Raw genomic sequence first — 23,315 nt, forward strand, 5'->3', positions numbered from 1 at the left:
CACAGAACGTCCCCACTGGCCGCAGCGTCCGGGTCTTCATCTGTGCCAACCCCGACGGTAAGAGACAGCTTGACACCCCCTCCTATCATCCATAGACTTGAAGCTCTCTACCCATCCTTAACACTCTCTCTTGCTCTTCCAGTTTAGTGCACAACCTCAAATTACGCATGGCACAGGTTTCTTGTTGCGAGTTGTTTTACACATAGGCCTACAGTGTGACACTAGATTAACCACATGTTACATCCACTCTTCGCGGGCTTCTTCTATGATCTTGTATTTAAATTGTCTGCAGTGGACATGCAGTAGCAATATGGTGCACAATATGTAACAGACAGTCCTTAAATAACATTAAAACAAAAGTGCTGTGGAGAATGAAAGTCTAAGCATCCTATTTATAAGGTTATTGCATGTGGATTTGAAATAGGGCCACTTTCCAGGCACCTTATCTTCTGATCCACCATTGATCTTGTGCTCATATTGAAGGAAAAGGCAGGCTTTTTCTTATGAATGTGAAATCTATTTGCTAGGCATTTGTATGCAACATTTTAAAGGTCCACTTAATCTAAAAGATAACTGGGATAATAAAAGAACATTCAAAATGAGCCATATTAAAAATAAACTCAAATTGTTGCACGATTTATTCCGACGACCAAATGAGACAACAGTATTGCTTCCGACACAGCGTGCATGGTGTGAGCGAGCAAGAGTGCAAGAGAGTCGGGTCGTGGGGGAGACACACAGTTGCCGCTCTGTATTTGAATATGCCCTCTGGGTAAAGGGGTAAAAATAGGCTGAGTAAAACTGGAGTAAACAAGGCAAGGGAAGTAGAGTATGCCAGAGAGAGAGAGAGAGAGAGAGAGAGAGGGAGAGAGAGAGAGCAAAGGCTGTTATCCTGGGAATAAAAGAAGAATGGACATTGGTCTGGTCGATACATCACTGTCATTTGACATGCCCTGAAATCATGAATTGACCTCAGATGACTGGGCGCTGTTATGGCCCCCGCCGCAGTAGACAGTGAGAAGTCTGCCATCGTTTAGCCACCTGTAGCTGACTCGGTCCCATCTCGTCACACCATCAATTGAACACTCTTGATTTACACCTGGATGGAAAAATAACCCAAGGTGCAATTTTTCCCCGCAATTATTTTCACACTGTTGGTACAAATGGAAAAAGCTAAGCTGTGGAAAAACTGTGTGCCGCTCGTTTGATTGGTTGTGTGATGTTTGTTTGTTTTTGCAGAAAGATGTTGGAGTTTTTTCAAATAACAGTATATTGTTGCAGATATTGCCAGCAACATTGAAATTGTCATCAGGAATTTTGCTATGCGTGCAGACTTACTCATGTTTTTACTATACTATCTACCTAGTACAGCATGCTGGTTTCCATACTGCAAAATGCAATTGGATGTATTATGTCATCCTGGTATTTTTTGGCATACTGCATTTGACATACATGTGCTGGGACATCCTAAACCTTTTTCTGGGATACTAAATAGTATAGAAGTATGGGTATTGGAACACAGGGACAGTTCTTCATAGCCGGGTGTGACCCAGGTCTGCCCTCAATCCTGCTGCAACACCTGTTTCTCCATGTTCACTAGAGGGGGCTATCCATGCACTTATTCAAGAGCATTCACCCTACTGTACATGTAGTGTACAACATGGTCCAACCAGACAGGCTATCAATGACATGTTCAAAATGGATTTTTGATGGGATTGAGTAAATCCTACCACAAAGCATCCATACTATACAGTAGGTATAGTGGAGTATGAGCTGAAGTCTTCCTTAAAAGGAAACTAGCAACTCAAACCACTTTTCTTAACATGTTGTGTGTAGACAATAAGAAGAGCATTCACCCTTACCTTTCCACCAGAACTAGCACGTGTAAGCAATGTATGACGCAGTCCTGATGTGACAAGAGTTGCTGGAAAACCAGGCAGGGATCGTCTTTGCTTTGACAAGAAAATAATATACGTTACACATACTGTAAGTGTCACTATTTCACTTGTAATACCAGACACTTGAAGGGTGACCTATGCCGTCTGCAGCGATAATCACGCCATCAAAACCACGCTGGCTGCACTTTTTCTTTTTTATATTGTGTCTGTGTGACTGGGGAGGGGGGGGCTGCTCTGCTTTGATCTACAGTGTCATGACTTTTATGCTCCCTGGTTATAGCCTTGGCTCTGCTGTATGTACTGACCCTAAAGCCCCTAATCAGACACCATAGACACCATGCTACAAACTCCCAACGCCGTCTTCACCCTCGTCTGTCCTCTGTGTGGTTAAAAGATGCAAGAATAGAAAAGTGAATTCAACAATGCGCCGATATAGAATTATAGTTTAGCATTTGTACTAATGAACTTGAGCGGATATATACTCTCTCTGCTGTGTGTGTGCGTGTGCCCGTGTGTGCGTGTATGTATGTGTGTGTTTGTGTGCGTGTGTGTGTTTGTGTGAGTGTATGTTTGTGTGTATTTGTGTGTGTGTGTGGCCATGGACGAACAATTAAAATAATACCCCCGCTATCTGTTTAGCCAGTATCCGGACGGCAGCAGCAAACCAGAGAAAAAGCCTAATGTGATTTATATTTTTTTGTGTGTTGTGCGTGTGTACTGCACGATGCATTATTATGCAGCAGCCCTGTCTCATCTGTCTGTGTGTGTGTGTGTGTGTGTGTGTGTGTGTGTGTGTGTGTGTGTGTGTGTGTGTGTGTGTGTGTGTGTGTGTGTGTGTGTGTGTGTGTTTGTGCGTGTCCATGGAGATCCATGTAAGCATTTCAAGACAACTCCATTACCTTGCTGTAGTCACCTCGGGGTCTCTGGCATCAGGGGTTGTGTGTGTGTGTGTGTGTGTGTGCAATAGGCAGCTATACAGTATTTGTATGCAAGGGAGGTCTTCAGCTGTTTAAAGTTGATAACAGCACACAAGGCCTTAGGGATGCGATGCGTGAAATCATCTAGCCCCTCCAACGCACCATCATCAAGGCTTTCTAGTATGTCACCACGGGAACCACTAATTACATTACATTTACCCCCCAATTATTCCCAGCGTTCCAATTTGCTCTTTTTCTTTCTAGTCTTGCGATGTAGGTTTTTAAATGTTGCCCATGATGTGTAGCACTTTATTACTTTATTTGCCGGTTAAAATGAAATAACTTACAACATTATGGGGTAAAAGTTATTTCTTTATTAATGGTTAACTAAGTCATTGGAAAGTTACATTAGCGTACTTTTTTTTTTTTTTAACAATTACGTCATTGGCTGTTATTACATCACTGGCTGCTACAATCCTCAAATTCCATCCGAAATATCTCTTTGCCTCCACCTACTTTACTGAAGGGATTCTAGTGAAAGAAGAAATAGGGAGAGAGTGGGAGGAATGGCAGGGAGATGACAGGTGTAGCCTATAGAGTCTGTGTCTACTTCACCCATACGGAATCGGCGTTCTATCATTATAAAATCGCTATTATAATATAATGAATTAGGTTTTTCTTCCCTCAGTCTTCCCTTAGCCCAGCTGTCCTGCTAATCCTAACCCTACATTTTCCCATGTGTGATGTCACATGTGGGAGAATGTAGGGTTAGACACTGAGACCATAAAACACTCTTTCTGCCTTTTTCTCAGGCTAGGATGAACCGATTTATAAAATGTGTGCACATTACATAGGATCTCAGACTTCAATAAACCTTGATATTTCCACCGGTGAAGTACTGTAGGTCTTGAAGCATTGGGACGTTTAGGGCGCGTGTGAGTAGGTTTTATTTCTGCTCCTCCTTGTGTGGTCCTCTGCCTCCTAGCCTTCACTTTTCCCCCTGAGAGGAAAGCTCACTGTGCCCGGCCTGCCAGCAGATTGTACTCACCTCTCTCTCTCTCTCTCTCTCTCTCTCTCTCTCTCTCTCTCTCTCTCTCTCTCTCTCTCTCTGTGAGTGTTCTGGAGTGCTGCGGAGACATCCTGACAGCCTTCTGACACACTCAGCAGTTGCCCCTCGCACACTGGACAACTCCCTGGGTGTTTGTAGCATTTCATGGAACACACAATTTTTTTTTTTACAGTCTTTGGGAACACACACTGTAAAAGCATTTCAACAGGGAATGATGCCGGCTATGATAAGCCCTGGCAATCCAGACACACATCTAGAAGGATGTAGGATGTCTGGCCACGAGCAATAGACATTCCCAACTCAAGGGGCGACACCAAACGCATGTAATTCAAAATACAACTGCACGCAATTGGATAGCACTACGACCAATCAGAGCAATGAACAAGGTGACGTCGTTTAGCGAACTGGTAAATTAAACTTTTGCTGTATCGGGATTTCATTTTAAATGCACATATAAGGTTCTGCTCAGGGTGTGTGGGGACTTATTGATGAATGAGAGTGACTCCCAATGAATGTTTTATTCCCTGTCCTTTTTGAGGAGATATAATCATGCTGGGTTCCTCTCTCAATTTCTTTTGCCTTATTTAAAGTAACCATATTTAATGTAGTGAGGCCAAACAATGCACCTTCACTGTATTCTTCAGATTTGCAAATCAAAAATCGTTAAAAACTTCAAAGGTTTTATAGGTATATATCCGTATGTCTTCTTTTTGCTACCTGTTGTGCATATTTATTCACGCTTCTTCAAAAACCGCATGAATACTTAACACATCTCCCACGCTCAAATTGTTCTTGGAATAAAATAAAATTGTCTCTATAAACGGTAAATTGACTCTATAAACGGTAGAAAAGGTTATAATGTGTAGTTTTCCAGATTAAAAGGTCAAACTGAGCGTTATAGAATATAATATTGGGATCTGACTGTGAGTTAAGGCAATATGCTAATGCACAAACACCAACCCATCTTTTCTGTTTATTTCTATGCTTTATATTCAAATTAATCATATGTTCGAGCACTCAATTTGTGGAGAAATTCAACTGTCTTAAATGATAAATACAGACTCACTGTTCAAAGTCTCTGACTCTGCTGCTCAGTTAGCCGTCAACAGCTTGAGGGGTTGCAGATTGTAAGGTCCCCCATGTCTTTCTCTTTACTTCTCATTACAATACTCCCACATGTTATATGAAACCAATAACTTTGCTTGTTACTGATTTATTTTAGCTCTCCGAAAATATCAATAGGGGACAAAATCAAGCCTATATGTTCCTGACCAAAGAGCTACCGGGGAGCTCAAACTTTTAATTAAAAAAGTGTTGATGTCTGAGATTCTGTCAGGAGGTGAGATATTTGAATCTTTAACGACAAGATCACACATGGCAACCATGATTTACCTATTTTGCTGGGGATAGTCTCAGCAATTTTGAGAATCATCATGGCTTACTTTAACCAAGCTGCATAACGTGCAGAGTTGTCTTGATATAAATGTGAATGCTTAATTAAAAAGTGTCTCAAAAGCCCACAAGTGGATTTTGAGGCAACAGCTGCTGGCACAGATGTTACCCAATGAACTTGGTACAGTGAATGTTTTATGTTGGATACACTAGGACACTTGTTCTGCTTGCATGCTTGTTTTTAATTTGACATTATTTAGGTTACTGGCAGACAGACAGGGAAAGTCCCTACCAGTACAGTATGACATCTGGCCCCATGTTTTACTGCACATTGTTGTCCCAGCCCTTGTTGCTTAACATCCAGTGTGCATGGTGGCACAATAACCTCTGGTGGATTGTTCCTTCATCCTGATTCAGCAGTATACTCAGATAACCTGCAGTATGGTTTCTCCTCCTGTGCTTAAGAAATGCACCAACATCTGGCCTTCATGGATGGCTGATTTACACAGACACACTTTGCCTTTAAGCATCTTCCAGGTCATCCGCTATCGATGTGCTCACTCACTGTGTGTCATCGCATCACGGTTAAGGTTCGGATCTGCACATTTAGACGGTGTGTTTGGAAAACCCAATACAGCCATGCTCATACGGAGAAAGGAAGGAGAAAAATGTTTTGCTAACATTTTGTGGGCTTCCATGGTCTATGCTGATGTAGTGCACACTTAAATTGTTATAACCATGAGCGTAGGTTTCGCTTCAACATTGAAGGGGACACATTATAGGCAAACACTTAAAGACCTACTTCACCGGTGGAAATATGAAGGTGTATTGAACTCCGAGATCCTATGTAGTATAAATGTGCAAACATTTTTGAAATCGGTTCATCCTAGTCTGAGAAAAGGCAGAAAGAGTGTTTTATGGTCTCACTGTCTAACCCTACATTTTACCATGAGTGACATCACACTTGGTAAAATGTAGGGTTAGGATTAACAGGACAGCTGGGCCAAGGGAAGACTGAGGGAAGACTGAGGGAAGACAAACCTAATTCATTATATTATAATAGCGATTTTATAATGATAGAACGCCGGTTCCGTATGGGTGAAGTATTCCTTTAATTTGTCTGCATTTTAGTGAATTTTTGTGCACCAATTTGTGCGTTTTCTGCATCAATTTCTGGTGTAAATGTCTTTATTTATGCTAATAAATGGTCCTTGTTCTATTGCTGTCAAAACACGACATTCCTTATGTCGAAGAACTGGTTGGATGTAAGGATGGCTGGACCCGCTCCAAAACCCACCCTCAAACTGCCTTGGTGGAAAAGGGCTATTTTTACGTTTTGAGCCATCGTGTGTCATCTACTGTATATATATAATTATTGTATATCTTGAGGTCAGATAGAAATGTTCATGAGCTTTGGCCTCTAAATGCATCATAGGTCAGCTGATTCAACAACATTACAAATTACTATACTGCCTCAAAGCAAACACAGTGAAGGTGAGCGGAAATATTTGCCTGTGGGGGCTCATAGAACTGACCTACTACAAATGCGTTTTGCGGGAGTATCCTAAATAGCTCCTAACTCAGATATCTAAAAACCTGGTGAACCAACCTTTTGAAGCAGCTCACTCATAGGGCTTTCATACCGGCAAGGCTTCCGGTTCCAGAACTTACACTTGTAACGGATGCAACAATGTCCAAGGCAGCAGAAAAGAAAAAAATGTCAGTGTTCTGCTGAGGAAACTAAATGCAAAAAGACCCAAAAACATGACATGGACGGGGTTAAAACTTTGGTTCTGGTCAAACTGGTATGAACCCAGGCTGGTTCAGCAAGAAAGCACCAAGGTTCTCTGACTCCAGAACGGGAACCAGAACCGTGTCGGTGTGAAAGCCCAAACACAGACTCACAGGACTGGACTGGAACTGTCCACTGTGTCACAGCTTGTTTGCTAAGACAATTGTATTTTGGGCTTCTCTCTCTCTCTCTCTCTCTCTCTCTCTCTCTCTCTCTCTCTCTCTCTCGCTCTCTCTCTCTCTCTCGCTCTCTCTCTCTTTTAATCAGAGATGTCTAAGCAGTAAGCCGTGCCTCTGGAGTGTCAGTGTGTGTAGGCTGATGAGAGGCAGAGTGATTGCTTTGTCAGAGCGATGTTGATGAGGGCAGCTGTGTAGAGTGGCCCGCTATCTATTTGAATCAAAGGACCGCGGCTGAGGAAAATGTCAGTATAACTAGCTTCTTCTAGTGTTTAAAAAATGCTTTCCGTGAAGCTTTCCGGCTTGTCATCAAGAGGTCCTTTAATATCGGGCACAGCTGAGATGCTCTGTGGGTGTTTAAGAGATTTAATCAGGCAGAAAAATTTCAAACGTTCCTTGTGGCAGCTGCTCAAAATGTGAGGATTTGATCTTTTTCTATGTTTTTAAAAAAATCACTGTTAATCGGACTCTGGAAGGCGTGAGTTAAAGTGTTAAATACAGAAGAAAAATGACAGGAACAAATCCAGGGACATTTAGTCGTGTTCAGGTTTTTTCTTTAAGATTATTTTTGGGCATTTATGCTTTATTGACAGTGTGGAGAGACAGAGATGAAATGGGGCAGAGAGGGGAATGACGTGCAGAGAACGACCACGGGCCGGATTCAAACCCGGGTCTGCTATGAAGAGGACTGAGCCTCTATGGGGGGGGGGGGGGGCCTCAACTACACCCCCCCGTTGGTCGAATTTTTTGTGTTGAATTGACCGCCCAGGACTTCGCTTAAGGACAAGAGAACAAGAGAGAGAATAGAAAAGGAAGGGGGAAATAAAAAGAGTGAGCTGACAGGACAGATCTGAAAGGAGAGATACTTTATATTGGTCAACAGCACTATTGAAATAAACAGATTGGAAAATTGGAGGGAGGGACAATACACTCAGCGAATGTAAGATCCATTGGTTCACGTGTGGGTGTGTACACAACAGACACACACACACACACACACACACACACACACACACATAAACGTCAGGCTGCCATAACTCATCATCATCCGCACAAAAAGAGAGAGGGAGTGAGAGAGGCGTCTTGCCGTTATCAGCACAATACAAACAACACAGTTAAGTCTGTCAGGTCACATCCATACAATCCACAGTGAGATGCAGATTGGGACCGGTTGTTTTCTCTACCTTTTTCAACACTTTTCTACATTTCTATTGTTCCTACATGTGTCTCGTATGGAGATGAAATGGGATCTCCACTGATGCAGCGAATGCCATTTATTTTCCACGTTCATACCATTACAAGGGTTTTTGATTTGACATTTTTGCCCGGGTTGCTGTGGGGCGGATTCATGTGCGGTCACGGGGCCCAAAGCCTTACTAAAGATAGTACCATGAAGGAAAATAACGTCAGACCAGATTTGTGGGGCTCTTCCACTAGCGGCGCATGTGACACGGTTAGCGGCGATTTGTGTGTGTGTGTGTGTGTGTGTGTGTGTGTGTGTGTGTGTGCGTGCGTGTGTACACATCAGCATCTTGGGCCACACAAGAGCCTTCTCTGTTGGGCATGTTCTGTTTTCATCCATCCGTCCATCTATCCATCCATCCACGCCCCTTCTGGAGAAAAAAAAACGTAGAGAAGGGAGAAGAAGCTCTTGGGCCTGTCCAAATACATTACAATAACCATGTTGAAGACAGTGAGAACCAGAGGAGAGGAGGAAGGGAAAAGTGGGACACACACACACACACAGAACAACAAGCCGTGGGCACTGACTCTCTGTGACACTCTGACTGTCCAATATGATCACCGCCTGTGTACTGCCGGTGAATGCCCACGTTCTCTGTCAGTGTTTTGTCGAAATTGGCTCTTCTAGGTTATCAGGTTTTTAAATGGGTGTGTAATAATGAAGCTAAATGATATGCTAAATAGGTTCAATTATGTGCTCAAATGAAGAAAAAAGCTTCTTTGTAGCAATGTGATCTGAGGGAATCAATCCACTTTGGTTTCATTTGCAACTACTCTCATTATCCACCTGTTAGCCAATTATCCAATTAGAACACACACCCCTTCTGATGGAATGCTTTCTTTTTCTTTTTTTACTTTTGAGACTAACTCAGACGTGCAAAATGTCAGAACCATTCTGGTTTTTTAACGGGAAATCCTTCACTATTTTTTGGAAATACAGTTATATGTAAACTAATCACAGAGCTGCATGAAAACATCAGTACCGCGTGTGTGCGTGTGTGTGTGTGTGTGTGTGTGTGTGTGTGCGTGCGCGTTGTGTGACAGGGCTTCCGAGGTTTGAGTGCACTGTGGGTGTGTGATTTAAACTTTGGAGAGAGCCATACGAGCTCTGCATTCAATCCTTGTGCTAAGTAAGCTAATCACCCCCTCCCCCCCACCCCCCCGGGCTTTTAGCTCTGTACCGGCATTACAGTGGAATTGATTGATACAATCCTTTTAATTAAACAGGACATGTAAATAAGGCTTTCACTATATTTACACATTGTTTCTCCACCTTTACACGACTGCTTAAAGTTTGCTTCTTTTCTGTCAGTTTGACACTTGCCCTCCTTTCTCCTGTCTGCAGACACAGAGGCGGAGAGGAACGCGCTGAAAGAGCACGTCTACCCGAAACTACGAGACTTCTGCAGGGAGAACTATGGCATTGAATTCCAGGTAACGACTTGCATTCCTTCCCTTTTTTCCTCTTCTTTCATCTCTCCATCTAACCTTCCAGTAACTTTCAGAGCTGACTGTTGAAAGTGCCTCCAAAATCTACATTGTGGCATTTCTACATATCCATTGATGCGTCATGAAGGAGCCCCACCGGAAGGGCTGCATGCGTATACGGAGAGGCTGCTGTCCCCTTTAAGCAGACAGAAGGCCAGCACAGATAAGGCTGTTCCATCAGTGAAGAGACTGGCAGCCAAAAATCTATGTGAGGATAAGGCAGCGTGAGAGATGGGATGGGGCATTCCCCTTTTGTTGTTGTGCTGCATTCTCCCCGCGGTGTTCCACCCAATCGAGATCATTTGCATCGCAGATCAGCCTCTGTGTACGTGCAGAGATCGCTATCACCATGGTTGGTTTGTTTAAACAAAATCCAGGAGAGAGCAATGGATGGTCAGGGGCAGATTGTTCCTGGAAGTATGCATGCGACGAGATTTGGTCTGGGTTCAGTCTCATTTCATGCTCAGCATATTTGGATCTTAAAAACAGCTCGTAGCCCGTAATCATCTAAAAACAAGAGAGGTTAAGAGGTGCCTAGAGTAAGTCTCCAGCTGTTTACAAAGTTCGGTGTTGTTCCCTTTAAAGGACACCTATTATGCAAAAGGCACTTTTCCAACATTAATATGGGATCCCCAGTGTGACTACAGACTCCCACAGTATGAGAGAAAATCAAGCCTCTCTCTTTTTTTCTCCACCTCCACCTTTCTGAAAACCTCCTAGTCAGATTTTCTCCCTTTTGTGACATCATAACATCAGAAGCCCCACCCCTTTATTAACAACTTAAAAGCACTACCTCCACCTGTGATAAATATCCCCCCACCACCCTCCTGGTGGCCTGATTGGAGGCCTCGGCATGACATTTTTTACTGGAGCTGGACACACTTGCAGTATCATTGTGGGGCCAATGTGATAATGTGATATTCCATTAATCAATCAATTAAAATAAGTGGACAGTTTGAGGCTGAAATTAGTCTTTATTGCACCCTTCAATGGGAAAATTCACATGCAACACAAGATCAGTCAGTGAGTGAAATACAACGGAACAGTAAGACTGAGGGGGGGCTCAAAACCTACAGTCTTATACCACACAGCAGGAATAATGCTTTGTCACATGTCTTTGCTTGCATTTTCATGATGTTTTTTGGCAATATACTGTACACACTCTATCACTTGTGTCTCTTGTCAAGCTTAGCCACGCTTGTTAGTGGGTGTCGTGTCGTCATTCATCTCTCTTTTTCTTCCCGTTGTTGTTTCACAAATCAACATTGAATTGGTTTTTGTACGGAGACAGACCATGACTGAATGGGATAAATCATTCATTATTCAGCTCAATGTATACCCGCTCCCCCATAGGCAGCCTACCAAAGCCCCCTGACCAACCGCGGCGTTTAAACAGCATGCCACGCGTGTCTTGCACCTACAACCGCTTGATTAAGTTTGCATAAGTCAACAAGCAATCGATTATAGAAAGTCAAAGGGGCCAAAAGATGCCTTGGTAACCACAGACCGAAAGATCCAAAGCCTGTGTGTGTGTTGTGTGTGTGTGTGTGTGTGTGTGTGTGTGTGTGTGTGTGTGTGTGTGTGTGTGTGTGTGTGTGTGTGTGTGTGTGTGTGTGTGTGTGTGTGTGTGTGTGTGTGTGTGTGTGTGTTGTGTGGGTGTGTGTGTGGTCTATGCAATAGAGAAGGCAGCCAGAGAAGGTTTTTTTGGCTTGGATATCTGTGGCCACGTGTCTGTCTGGGGTGATTCAGCTCGCCTGTGACCAAGCATGAGCCCGAATGATTATGCAGAACGGCCTGGGAGTTAATACTATGACTCACCTACCCCCTGCCCCCCCCCCCCCTTCACACACACACACACACACACAAACACACACTCTCCTCATCCTCAACCTAAGCAACGTGAGAACGTGCATCCTTGGCTAGACCCCCCCCCCCCCCCCTCCACCCCCCCAGTTCACTGCAGCTTGGGAAGTAGTGTGTGTGAGTAGGAGCGCACGTTTCTGTTGGTGAATCATTTTGACACATGTTTTTCTGCGGTGTCTTGTATAGCAGGAGAAGTTTATTTCTCGGAGTTGCTTTTTTGGTGGCTTTTGATTTGTCATGTATGTGCGATCCCACCTCCCCCCTTTTTCACTCACACACACACACACACACACACACACACACACACACACACACACACACACACACACACACACGTGCTAGTTCTTTGGCACAAATCCACCACGGCACAGGCTGACTGTCTGACACACATGAGCCAAGCCGATGAATGGAGCCCAATTCTTTCTCCCCACTCCCTCAGCACTTGACTCAGTTTGCAATCTAGAACGTTCACAGGGGTGAGGGGGGGGGGGGGTTCCATTTCTATCCCCCCTATGTGTCCTGCTCCCTCTCTATTTCACCACTCATTTGTACAGTATATGCTCACTTTTTCTTGTTCACTTACACGAAGCAGACACATTAATGAAGCAGCGAAGAAATGATGTAGTGATGCCAAAGATATACAGGAGATCAACAGTAGAAACAAAAAGGTCTCTGGCCATATGGTGTATTTGGTAAGACACTGATCAGTGGATAGGGCTGCTGCTAACGATTATTTTAATAATCAATTTATTGGTCGTTACTTTTTTCGATTAATCAATGAATGGGATGAAAAAATACATATTTAATTTCCACCCCTGTATTCAAAATCAGACCATTATTTTGAATTGATTGTGCACTATGCACTGTCCCTGAGCTGTTTAAGTAATATTAAATCATAAAATAATATATTTATATATATATTTTTTTTAAATAACTAAATGTTGATGTTGTTTCATACTTTATGACTATACGTGTTATAGTTGTAACACTGAAAGTACTCGAATCCATTCAAACTGGGCTTGATCATGTTGAAAAGTTTAAGTTTGTCTTTTATTGCATTCTACTAGAACTTTGTTTCAACATGTTGCAGGTTCTACAAGATCTCCCGGGCGAATGTTTTTCTTAAAGCAGCACCAGAATTGTCTAGAATTTAAATTCCTGTCTTCTTTTAACTACAGTGAACACGTCAGTAATGGCGACTGCTTTACTTTTGCACCTATAACTCAAACGGGTCTTTATCTTACTCCGCAGCCCAGTTTTTATTATGGTCCTGCATTTTAAAAAAAACTGGACTGTCAGTTTCTCATCTAGTTCTGCTTTGAAATCCCATTTCCCATTATCTGGACCTATCTTGCATTTCTTGGACTCATAAATCATCTGCTTACAATACACTGACTTTCTCCCATATAAAGGACATCCAGTGAATCTCAGGGTTAGTGGGAAAGAGGCCTGTTAATAACTTTCTAACACACACACACACACACACACACACACACACACACACACACACACACACACACACACACACACACACACAAACTGAGACAGTGCAATTATAGTAAAAGTTTACCAGGCCACGGTTGTAAGACACTGTTCAACGGCTGTCACTCAGATGTCTTTTACAATTCACAGCACAAGCAGATGAGGGGTGAGACGACATTTCGCGATGATTTTAAATTTAAAAAAAAGGCCCTACTCATGCAGCCTATTATCGATGCACTTTTAAAGAAGGGGGGAATAGGCCTGACAGTTCAGACACAATAAAGGACGCAGTGCTCTTAAAATGTCACCCACTTGAAAACGTAAAAGCTCATTTATTTGTTAGCCGTGCTTGTCACATTTTGTGAAAGTGCCTTCTCTGGAAGTTTTTTTTTCTGGGAATATATGCTTCTTCTAATTCATCTCTAGGAAAGCTTTTACATTTTAATTTTTTTTACCAAAGGCACAAATGAATCATTTGAAGGAGAGTGCTAGACAAAAAAAAGGTGTTGAAGGGGGAGATGTGTTATCCCTTTTTCTGTAATTTGAATGATTGGAAATCTTCTCACGTCTAACTATAGATTGTTGTCGACTGATGTTTTCGCTGCGGAGGAGAAGCGTGAAGTGTTCATCCGTCTTCCGTCTGTTTACCTGTCTGCCACCGACTCTCTCTCTCTCTCTCTCTCTCTCTCTCTCTCTCATTTCATTTCTCTCTCAGTCCGTTCATTCCATTCCCTGGCAACAGGCCCAACCGTCACAATCGGCAAAGATAATCAAGAATCAAATGTAGAAAGTACGTGTCAGGATTTCAGCTCCACTGTTTACATCACTCACGGGAACTAATCGATCTATAGAGAGCCGGTTGTGTTTTCACCCCCCTGTCAGTTTATATATGATGGACAGGATATCTCAGAGTATAAGAGTGTGTTAAATATGGATACGCCTAAAAAAACACACCAATAGGTTTTTATCTTGGACTATAGTGAAAAGAAAAAATAATCAAGAATTTGCTAAATGAGAGTGAGTAATTAGTATGCAGTAATTCTAAAATTTCAAATACATTTCAAGTTGCATCTACTAGTAACACCCATACTTTTTTCACACACTCACTTCTTGCCCAAAGCTGGCTTAGCTCACTTTCTTTTAGCCAAAGGGACTTATAGTTGGACTCAGTGATTCTGGAAAATGCAGAGAATATCTCCTCATGATCCTCTACCTGTCCGTACTGTGTGTGCGCTGTACACAGCCTATAGGTTCTATAAACAGCCATATGCCTATTACGGTGGCCCCCTTTGTCTATATCCCCTTTGTGCTTGTTTACAGAGCCTAGGCTGTGTGTTGACAGTAGATTTTTTTTTCAGTGCACACACACACGGACAGATGAGTAGATATTCATTGATTTTGACGACACGCTTTTCTCCAGAATAGCTGACTGCATCTTTAAGAGACACTCCGTTAACTCCCAGTCTGAAAAAAAAGAGTGATATTACCCGAGTGAAATGCAGGCAATGTTTCTCTGACTAAAATAATGAATGGTGCCTTGCCTAGTGTGCCAGCAGTGTGTTTAAACCACCGACTTTAAACTCCTCAAGTACATGCTGTCAACTTTGTACTGGTTTAAAATGCACAACGAAAAAAAAATATATTAAAATAAATAAAATAAAAAGCCTGCTTGCCCCTGGACTTTCAGTTTCCGTAACACTTTCATTGATTTGAAAATGCATTCATTGCATTTCGACACAACGTTTTTTTGGTGACTGGTAGAAAACACCCAGATTGATAGAGCTACAGGGCAGCTGAGAGATGAGAATATACGCACAAGGAGCTGTGTTGACACTTTGGGTCTAGACTCGGAGCATATATACCCTGGTTCACATAAATTGCAAGAGACCATTTGATCAAGTGTGGCAGGTACACTGACTGCACAGTCAAACGTATAACGATTGAGAGTCCCACGGGCAGAAGAAAAAACATTGGGGAACAATTGAATTTCTGAAGTCCTCACTCGAACTTATTCGCACATTATGACAGTTTAGGTCAGTTCTATGTGTTGGCATTGTTCTCCCATACAAAAAAAATGTATGAATGTTTTCGAAAAACAACCAAGAAGAAGATGAATTATTCCTAATCACTGCACCATTGCACTAGCTGGCCAGAACGCAAAACACAGCTCTGCATTGGTTCACAGTGTTCCTCTTGCCTCTTCACTCATTAAGTGGAGGAGCTTCCAAGTTTTAGTCTGCTCCCATTTAGATCTCAAGCACTTCCATCTGGAGCGGAGGCCTTTTAAACAAACAAAACCTCATCTCGCATTATAATGTGCAGCCCCACAGCTGTGTGAGACAGCCCTGGAACACAGCCGCAGTAGTTTGACTAAGGGCCCTCACACTCCCAGGGTTTTGCAGACAAATTTTTTTTATATATATTTATTCTTTTTTTGTTAACGTCTATTATTCTTGAGACTCCGATTTGGCAGGATATCTTGAAGGAATGAAGAACCCATATATTAAGGAAAATGTTTGTACTGAGCACCTGTTAAATAATGTGATTATATATTAATGATACAACCCTTAAGGAATCTGTAAATAGGTTTAAAAACAGCATTAGGAGATTTTATATTTAAACCCCCTGCTTAGCCTCCCTTCATGTGAGCAGTCTTGCGCCTGCTTTTTTCAAACCCAAGTTGTGTGTGTGTGTTTGCATTTCCTTTCGCTGTGAGAATGTCATATTTGGCCGTGGATTTGCGGCTTAAACCTGTGCTTTCCTCGAGCACTTAAAAGAGCTGCATTCATCAAACATTCCTAAAGATTTGCCACTTGTTCTTGGTTTTTACTGTTTTTTTTTGTGGGGAGTTTCCGCCTTTTTCGTGGCTGATTTCATACCCTTTCTTCTTGGGCATATTGGGCATAATACCAAACTCTAATAGTCTAGCCTTCAATAAAGAAAAAAAGAAAAAAAATTCTCCTGTACTTGACCTGCCATGGGAAAATGCCTTCCAAGGGCGTTAGAAAAGCCTCTTAGCAAGAAGCAGCAGTTGGCTGTTATGTAAGAGATGCCACCCTCACTTAACTGTAGTGTAGAAAGAGTGGGGGAGAGGGGGAGAGTCATCAGAGAAAGGAGGGAGAAGTTGGCATTAAGGAAAGAAAGAGAGGAGTGTGGAGGCAATTTGGAAGCAGTTCAAGCCAAAGCCTGTCCCACGGGAGGCCCTGAGTTCATCTAAGTGTGGCTTCATAAAAAAAATGAGCTAATCCTAAACTTCATTAACAGTATATGTGTCCTTGCCTTTTTTTCTGACAAGCATTCCTGGAATGTTTGTCCTGCATCTGTCTCCCTACCCCGCCATTTTCCTGAAAAAAGAAACTGTTTATTCATCACCACGGGAAAATTTGAGTATCCCTCAGCTCACACATACATTTAAAAAAAACACAACACTTCAATTCCAAAAAATTTGAATCCCCAAGAATTGGGACATTCTAAATCTTTTTCTACCATACTAATTAGCAGGGACGTATGGGATTGGAACTCATGTGGGCAAGTGTAAGCTGTCGCTGCCCTGCCCACTTCAGCAATATTCTCAGTTACTGGGAGTTTTTTCTCAGTCGTGCTAAGGGTCTAAGGGCAGAGGGTGTCATACTGTATGGAATGTGAAGCCCACTGAGGCAAATGTTGTGATATTGGGCTATGCAAATAAAACTGATTTGATTTGATATTCAATCAGAATATCCCCCCCACAGACACACACATACACACAGTCATTTAGTTTTTTTAATTACCATGCATCCTTCCAATCACCTGCTGAAAGCCAGGCAAAACTGTAAATGGTATTGGGGGGGCTCTCATCTCTCTTCACCCCCCTCTACCCCTTCCCTCCGGCCCATTGCAGTCTCCCACACAAGAGCGTTGGAAGTTGGAAGTAGATTAGCGACACTGATACACGCTGACTGATGCGCTAAGCAATTAGTTTTCTACAATAGGCCAAACGCGAGGGATGCTTATCGTATGTGCATGTGTGTGTGTGTGTGTGTGTGTGTGTGTGTGTGTGTGTGTGTGTGTGTGTGTGTGTGTGTGTGTGTGTGTTTGTGTGTGTGTGTGTGTGCGCTTGTATGTGTATGTGTGAGTAAAAGTCTTTGGTGATTCAGCCCAGTTGTCATTTTTTTACCCAGCCCACATCATCTATGCAGTTTATCTCTCCGCTGCAAGTTCTATCTATACTGTAGATACTTCATTTCCACAAATTGTAATAACCAAACAATCATGTTGGACATTTGATGAGCGAAAGGATCCCAAACATTCTCTGCATTCTAGCCTCTCTGATGTGTCTGTTTATGTCATCCAGAGCCAAAACAATAAGTCTAGTAATGCATTACTGGACGGACGGGAAACTTGTTTTGATAATCAATGAGTTAAAGCTGGGATGTTTGGATAGAGATTCGAATCCAAATACCTCAACCGCTCCACTTGTTCTCTTTGGTCCCTCCCCTATGTTCTACACCAACAAAGTCGTGCCAAAGTGAATGGACAGTCCCAACAGCCAATAAGAACATAGAATCAGAACCTCGCTCTGATTGGTCAAAGTGTACAGCTCATGTTAACTTTGACCAATCAAAGTTTGGTATCATAGAATAAGCAATAACTTGTATGAGTTGTATTAACTAAAGCCATAAGGAGTTGCAACACATGACTGAATGGTTGTCATATGTCAATAGGAAATCAAAGAAACAGTGTTTTTCTGCTAACAGAAAGTGGACAATTGTGTATCCTTTGCGAACTATCTTTAATGAACATAATAATATTCACGACCCATTGACCTCCATTATACAACCTGTGAAGAGCTTTGTTTTAAGGTGTCATAAAGGCAGTAATTAGCTCAACAGATTAGCTCAATGTATAACTGATAAAAGAAAGTTCATGTTTAGCTGCGGCGCTACAGTATAGGCTGTGGAAGAAATGCCCTGCCGTCTCCCTGCATGGTAACACAGCTGTTTGCAGGTGTGTGTGTGTGTTTGTGTGTGTGTGTGTGTGTGTGTGTGTGTGTGTGTGTGTGTGTGTGTGTGTGTGTGTGTGTGTGTGTGTGTGTGTGTGTGTGTGTGTGTGTGTGTGTGTGTGTGTGTGTGTGTGTGTGTGTGTGTGTGTGTGTGTGTGTGTGTGTGTGTGTGTGTGTGTGTGTGTGTGTGTGTGTGTGTGTGTGGCCCACACGCTCTCCACTCTAGCTCTGAGGGAATATACAGGGGCTGCCAGGCAGCTCTGCTCCCCACCACACTGCGGATGTGTCAGTCAAGGTGCCAGGCTTAAAAAACTCTTCTGAGCTATATCTATAACTATAGCTAGTCTGGTGAGAGGCAGCAGAAGACAGTCGCTACTAAATAGCTTTGGCTTTACCATCCCCCTCCCCCTATTTTTCAAGGACAAAAAAAAACAGCATTTTAACTTTATTTTATCACAAATTTTTGCCATAAAAATGAATATGAAGGGGGCGCCCTTAGCTCAGTTGGTAGGGCTCCCCCCCCCCATGGGCCTCGGCCAGCATCGGGCCCAGGTTCGATTCCAGCCCGCGGTCGTTCTCTGCATGTCACTCCCCTCTGCTCCATTTCATCTATGTCTCTACACTATCAATAAAAGCATAAAAATGCCAAAAAAATAAAAAAAATAAAAATTTATATGAATATGATAAAAAAACAACATTTCTCAAAGCCCTTTCTTTTACAAAATTAGATTTGCCTATTTCTATGGGAACTGAAAAAATTAATATCGCTGACAATGTTATATGGGGGGTGCACCTAAAATATTTGTTGGTGCAACAAATAAAAAAAGTTAGTCTGGAGCCCTGTTAGGAAGGAGAAAAGTAGAATTATGCGACATTATGCCTTTGGAGGAGGGGGGGGGGGAGTGGGGCTGAAACCTGAGGCTCCAAGCAGCAAAGGCCATCAGGTATAATGTACCTTATTGTAAGCCACACGTTGGGGCCCCAGACACACACACACACACACTCACACACTCACAGGCTGTGTCTGCTCACTCTATTCTGCTGCACCGGTGGGAGATTCCCCCTGTGGTGTGTTTACGCTTGGAATTGTCTGAAACTGCCAGAAACTTGTGACAAATGTGTTGAGGGAGAAGAGACCCCCCTTTTGTGCCATTTCAGTTACTGTGTGTGTGTGTGTGTGTGTGTGTGTGTGTGTGTGTGTGTGTGTGTGTGTGTGTGTGTGTGTGTGTGTGTGTGTGTGTGTGTGTGTGTGTGTGTGTGTGTGTGTGTGTGTGTGTGTGTGTGTGTGTGTGTGTGTGTGTGTGTGTGTGTGTGTGTGTCCTCCCTGCTGGGCTCTAAGGCTCAGAGTGATGTTGTTGTTTTCAGTGACACAGAGCTGGTGAGTGTATGTGTATATGTCAGTGTTGAAAACATCAATTGCATCGGTTCAAGTGTGCTCTTACCACTGTTCTACGAGCGACTCCCGTACTGTAAATCGAAGTCTTTTTGCTCCTTTTGCACCACATTTCTGTTATCTGATGGCCCCGTGTGTGTGTGTGTGTGTGTGTGTGTGTGTGTCGTGTGTCTTTTCAGGTGGTGGACCTGTACTGGGGCGTGGACCCAGAGGAGTGGGACAGTCCCGAGCTGCAGAGACTCAGGATGAAGCTCCTGGAGGAATGTCTGAAGAGCTCCGCGGGACCCTGTTTCGTGGTAAGGGTCACACACACACACACACCTACACTCACACACAAACACACACACACACACACACACCTACACTCACACACACACACACACACACACACATGCTTCAGTTTGATATATCATGGATCACATGAGTGTATTTCAGTATTTCCCACCATCCTCTCTCTCTCTCTCTCTCTCTCTCTCTCTCTCTCTCTCTCTCTCTCTCTCTGTCTCTCTCTCTCGTTAATGGCTGTGATAAGGCATTGAGACGGGATTGTTCCCAGGCTATCTGCTGTTGAAGATAAGATAACAACAGTGTGAAACCACCTCGTAAGAATGAAATCTGTTATGTTAATCGTGGCCTGGTCGCTTTTTAAAAGAAAACGACAAGAAATACAGTAGCTTTTTTAAGTCCTTGGGTCGCTACCTTTGTACCCAGGACGCATGTGTCAGAGCAATGTGTGTGTGATTAAGTCTAAGTATATGACCATGGAATCCTTTTTTATCTCTTAGTCATATAGAGCTTTGTGTTAATACTTGATTTGGTTTGGTGGGCTTCTGAAAATGAGAGTGCAGGCTACTAGAAAGTTTCTGGTCAAGCATATTGGAAATACTTGAAATCGCATGCAAAGCTAAATTCATGCTTGGAGGAATGAGTAATGAGTTATGTGAAGACCTCTGCAAGTAAAGAGAGAGGGAGAGGGAGAGAGAGAGAGAGGGAGAGAGAGAGAGAGAGAGCGTCATGACGAGTAATTGCGGCTGACATTTGAGTGATCTTTTTTTATATCATTTTAGGTCGAATGAAGAAAGTTGAAAAAAAAATAAAATAAAAAATGAGGCAGGTACAAGGAATAAAATGGGTGAAGACAGGGGCGAGGAGAGGGAGACGACGGCAAAGGGAAATTGACGGTGAATTATTCAAATGGAACAGATTCGTTTTCTAGGGGGTTGAAATTGAGTTGAGAGATCACAGGGAGAGGTAGAATGCATTATGGGTAGGAGAGAGAGGATCTGACTCTCCAGGGGGGCATAATCTCTTTCCCATAGGCTTGTCATTTCTTCCTCTTCTTCCCCGCCACCTGCTTATTTCAGCGCGTCCCCCTGCCTCGCTCGCTCACACAGCTGTTGTGCTGACTTTATCTCTCCCCACTAAACCAGCACACAAACCCACGCAAAACTAAAACTCTGCATTTCAAGTGTTCCAATCTACAACAGGTAAAAACTGCTTGAGAAACAAAGAGAAGTAAAAGTATCTCTAGGCAAAACTAAAAAAATAAAAATAAATATTTTCTTGCGCAGTTTTTAGTTTCGAAAATAACTCAATCAATTCAGTTCATTAAAAACAATAATGGCCGTGAGCATCCATCAACATCACTTCAGTTTAGGGTGATGTTACTAAACTCACCCCCTCAACCACATTAGACACACAACATTAGATAGTTACTGAATATGCTTTCAAATTGAGTATTTTCCCCATGTCTCATCTGCCAAAGAACAACATGAGATGCAGCTGTAAGCAGCAAGAAAACATCACAACACTAGTGCCAAATTACCACAAAACATTCATTCACAATAGCTACCAATGAAAGTAACTGTATCCACATACAGGATGCAGCAATGATACGCCGGCAATCTTAAATCTACTGATATCAGCAAACACACAAGACTCACAACTAAACAGAGCCATGATACAGTAATATGTTAGCTCAAGGGGGAAGAAATGGTTAGAACGTATTGAGGTAAAGCAGGCCGTTCCAAGCTGTGACATCCAAGATAAGAAAAATTCCTCACATTGAGCCTGACATGGCGTCTCCTGCCCCAGAGCAAATATAACACACAGCCAACCAACAGAGTCAGGGGGCACCAGCAAAAACACCAGTGATGATTTTCTTTAGCAGCTGCCTTAAAGCAAAGAATACAGTGTTAACAGGCAACATGTTACATTGGCAGCAGTCGCTAGTGTGCTAGCACCTTGCAGAAGTGGGCAGGGCACCGACAGCTTGAATACACTTGCCCACATGAGTTCCAATCCCAATACGTCCCTGCTATTTAGTATAGTAGAAAAATAGGAAAATTAGAATGTTCCAATTCTTTTGGTCAGTTGCAGTATGCTTAAAAATACCTGGATGCCTATTACATCCAGTGGACATTTTTATTTTTAAAATCAGCATGCTATTTTGGCGATTTTGACCCACATTCCAGTGCGCATCGGAAGTGATGTCACATCGACGGAGCCTCCGAGCGAAAAACATTCAGCAATGCGACGTGTATATATATACAGTCATATGAAAAAGTTTGGGAACCCCTCTCAGCCGGCATTATAATTGACTCTGCTTTCACAAAAAAAATATAAAAGTGGTATGTCTTTAATTTACCAGGAACAGCTAAGTACTGGGATGTTTTCCAAACAAAGATTTTTTGAAAAGCAGTATTTGGTTGTATGAAATAAAATAAAATGTGAAAAACTGGCTGTGCAAAAATATAGGAACCCTTGTGGTTTTGTTGATTTTAATGCCTGTAACAGCATGTAAAACTGATGACTTTAAACACAAAGTTGGTTGGATTATGTTGTTAAGCCTTGAACCTCATATAAAGGTCTGTTTAATCATGATAAAAGGTATTTTAGGTGCCTAAATGCAAGTTGCACTTCTCTTTGACTCTCTGCAGAAGTGAGACAGAATGCGATCATCAAAACAGCTCCCAAAATATCTGAAAAACAAAGATTATTCATTGTCATGGTTTAGGGGAAGGCTACAAGAAGCTTTCCCAAAGGTTTCAATTGTCAATTTCGACTGTAGGGAACGTTGTCAGGAAATGGAAGGACACAGGCATAGTGGCAGTTAAACCCAGGCATGGCAGACCAAGAAAAAAACAGGAGCGGCATAGGTGGAGTATTGTGAGAATGGTTGCACACAACCCACAGATCACCTCCAAAGACCTGCAAGAACATCTGGCTGCAGATTGTGTATCTGTACATCGTTCAACAATTCAGCGCAATTTGCACCAAAACATCTGCTTTTTATAAAGACCAAATAACTTAATTTTTGTCTCATCAGTCCAAAGCATTGTCTTCCAATATGAAGCTGGCTTGTCTAAATGAGCTTTTGCATACTCCATGCAACTGTATCTGTGGCGTGGGCGCAGAAAGGGCTTCCTTCTCATCACCCGGCCATACAGATGATTTGGTGCAAATTGCACTGAATTGTTGAACCATGTACAGATGCACAATCTGCAGCCAGATGTTCTTGCAGGTCTTTGGAGGTGATCTTTGGGTTGTGTGCAACCATTCTCACAATCCGCCGCATATGCCGCTCTTGTACTTTTCTTGGTCTGCTAGACCTGGGTTTAAC

General features: G+C 42.6%; 1 protein-coding gene across 1 annotated transcript in view; it reads left to right on the forward strand.

The window, feature by feature from the left end:
• LOC307269457 (NACHT and WD repeat domain-containing protein 2-like) overlaps window positions 1–23,315 on the forward strand; it is a gene marked incomplete at both ends in the record, with an annotated part of 34,472 nt that overhangs the window by 1,333 nt on the left and 9,824 nt on the right. The window contains 3 exons of the mRNA XM_080052425.1: window positions 1–57; window positions 9,832–9,920; window positions 19,873–19,989. The exon at window positions 1–57 is cut by the window's left edge and continues 115 nt beyond it. Coding sequence (XP_079908551.1) covers window positions 1–57; window positions 9,832–9,920; window positions 19,873–19,989 — 263 coding nt within the window. The remainder of the gene's footprint in view (window positions 58–9,831; window positions 9,921–19,872; window positions 19,990–23,315) is intronic.

This window comes from Ammodytes marinus (assembly GCF_949987685.1).
Source record: "Ammodytes marinus genome assembly, chromosome: 23".
Lineage (NCBI taxonomy): Eukaryota > Metazoa > Chordata > Actinopteri > Uranoscopiformes > Ammodytidae > Ammodytes > Ammodytes marinus.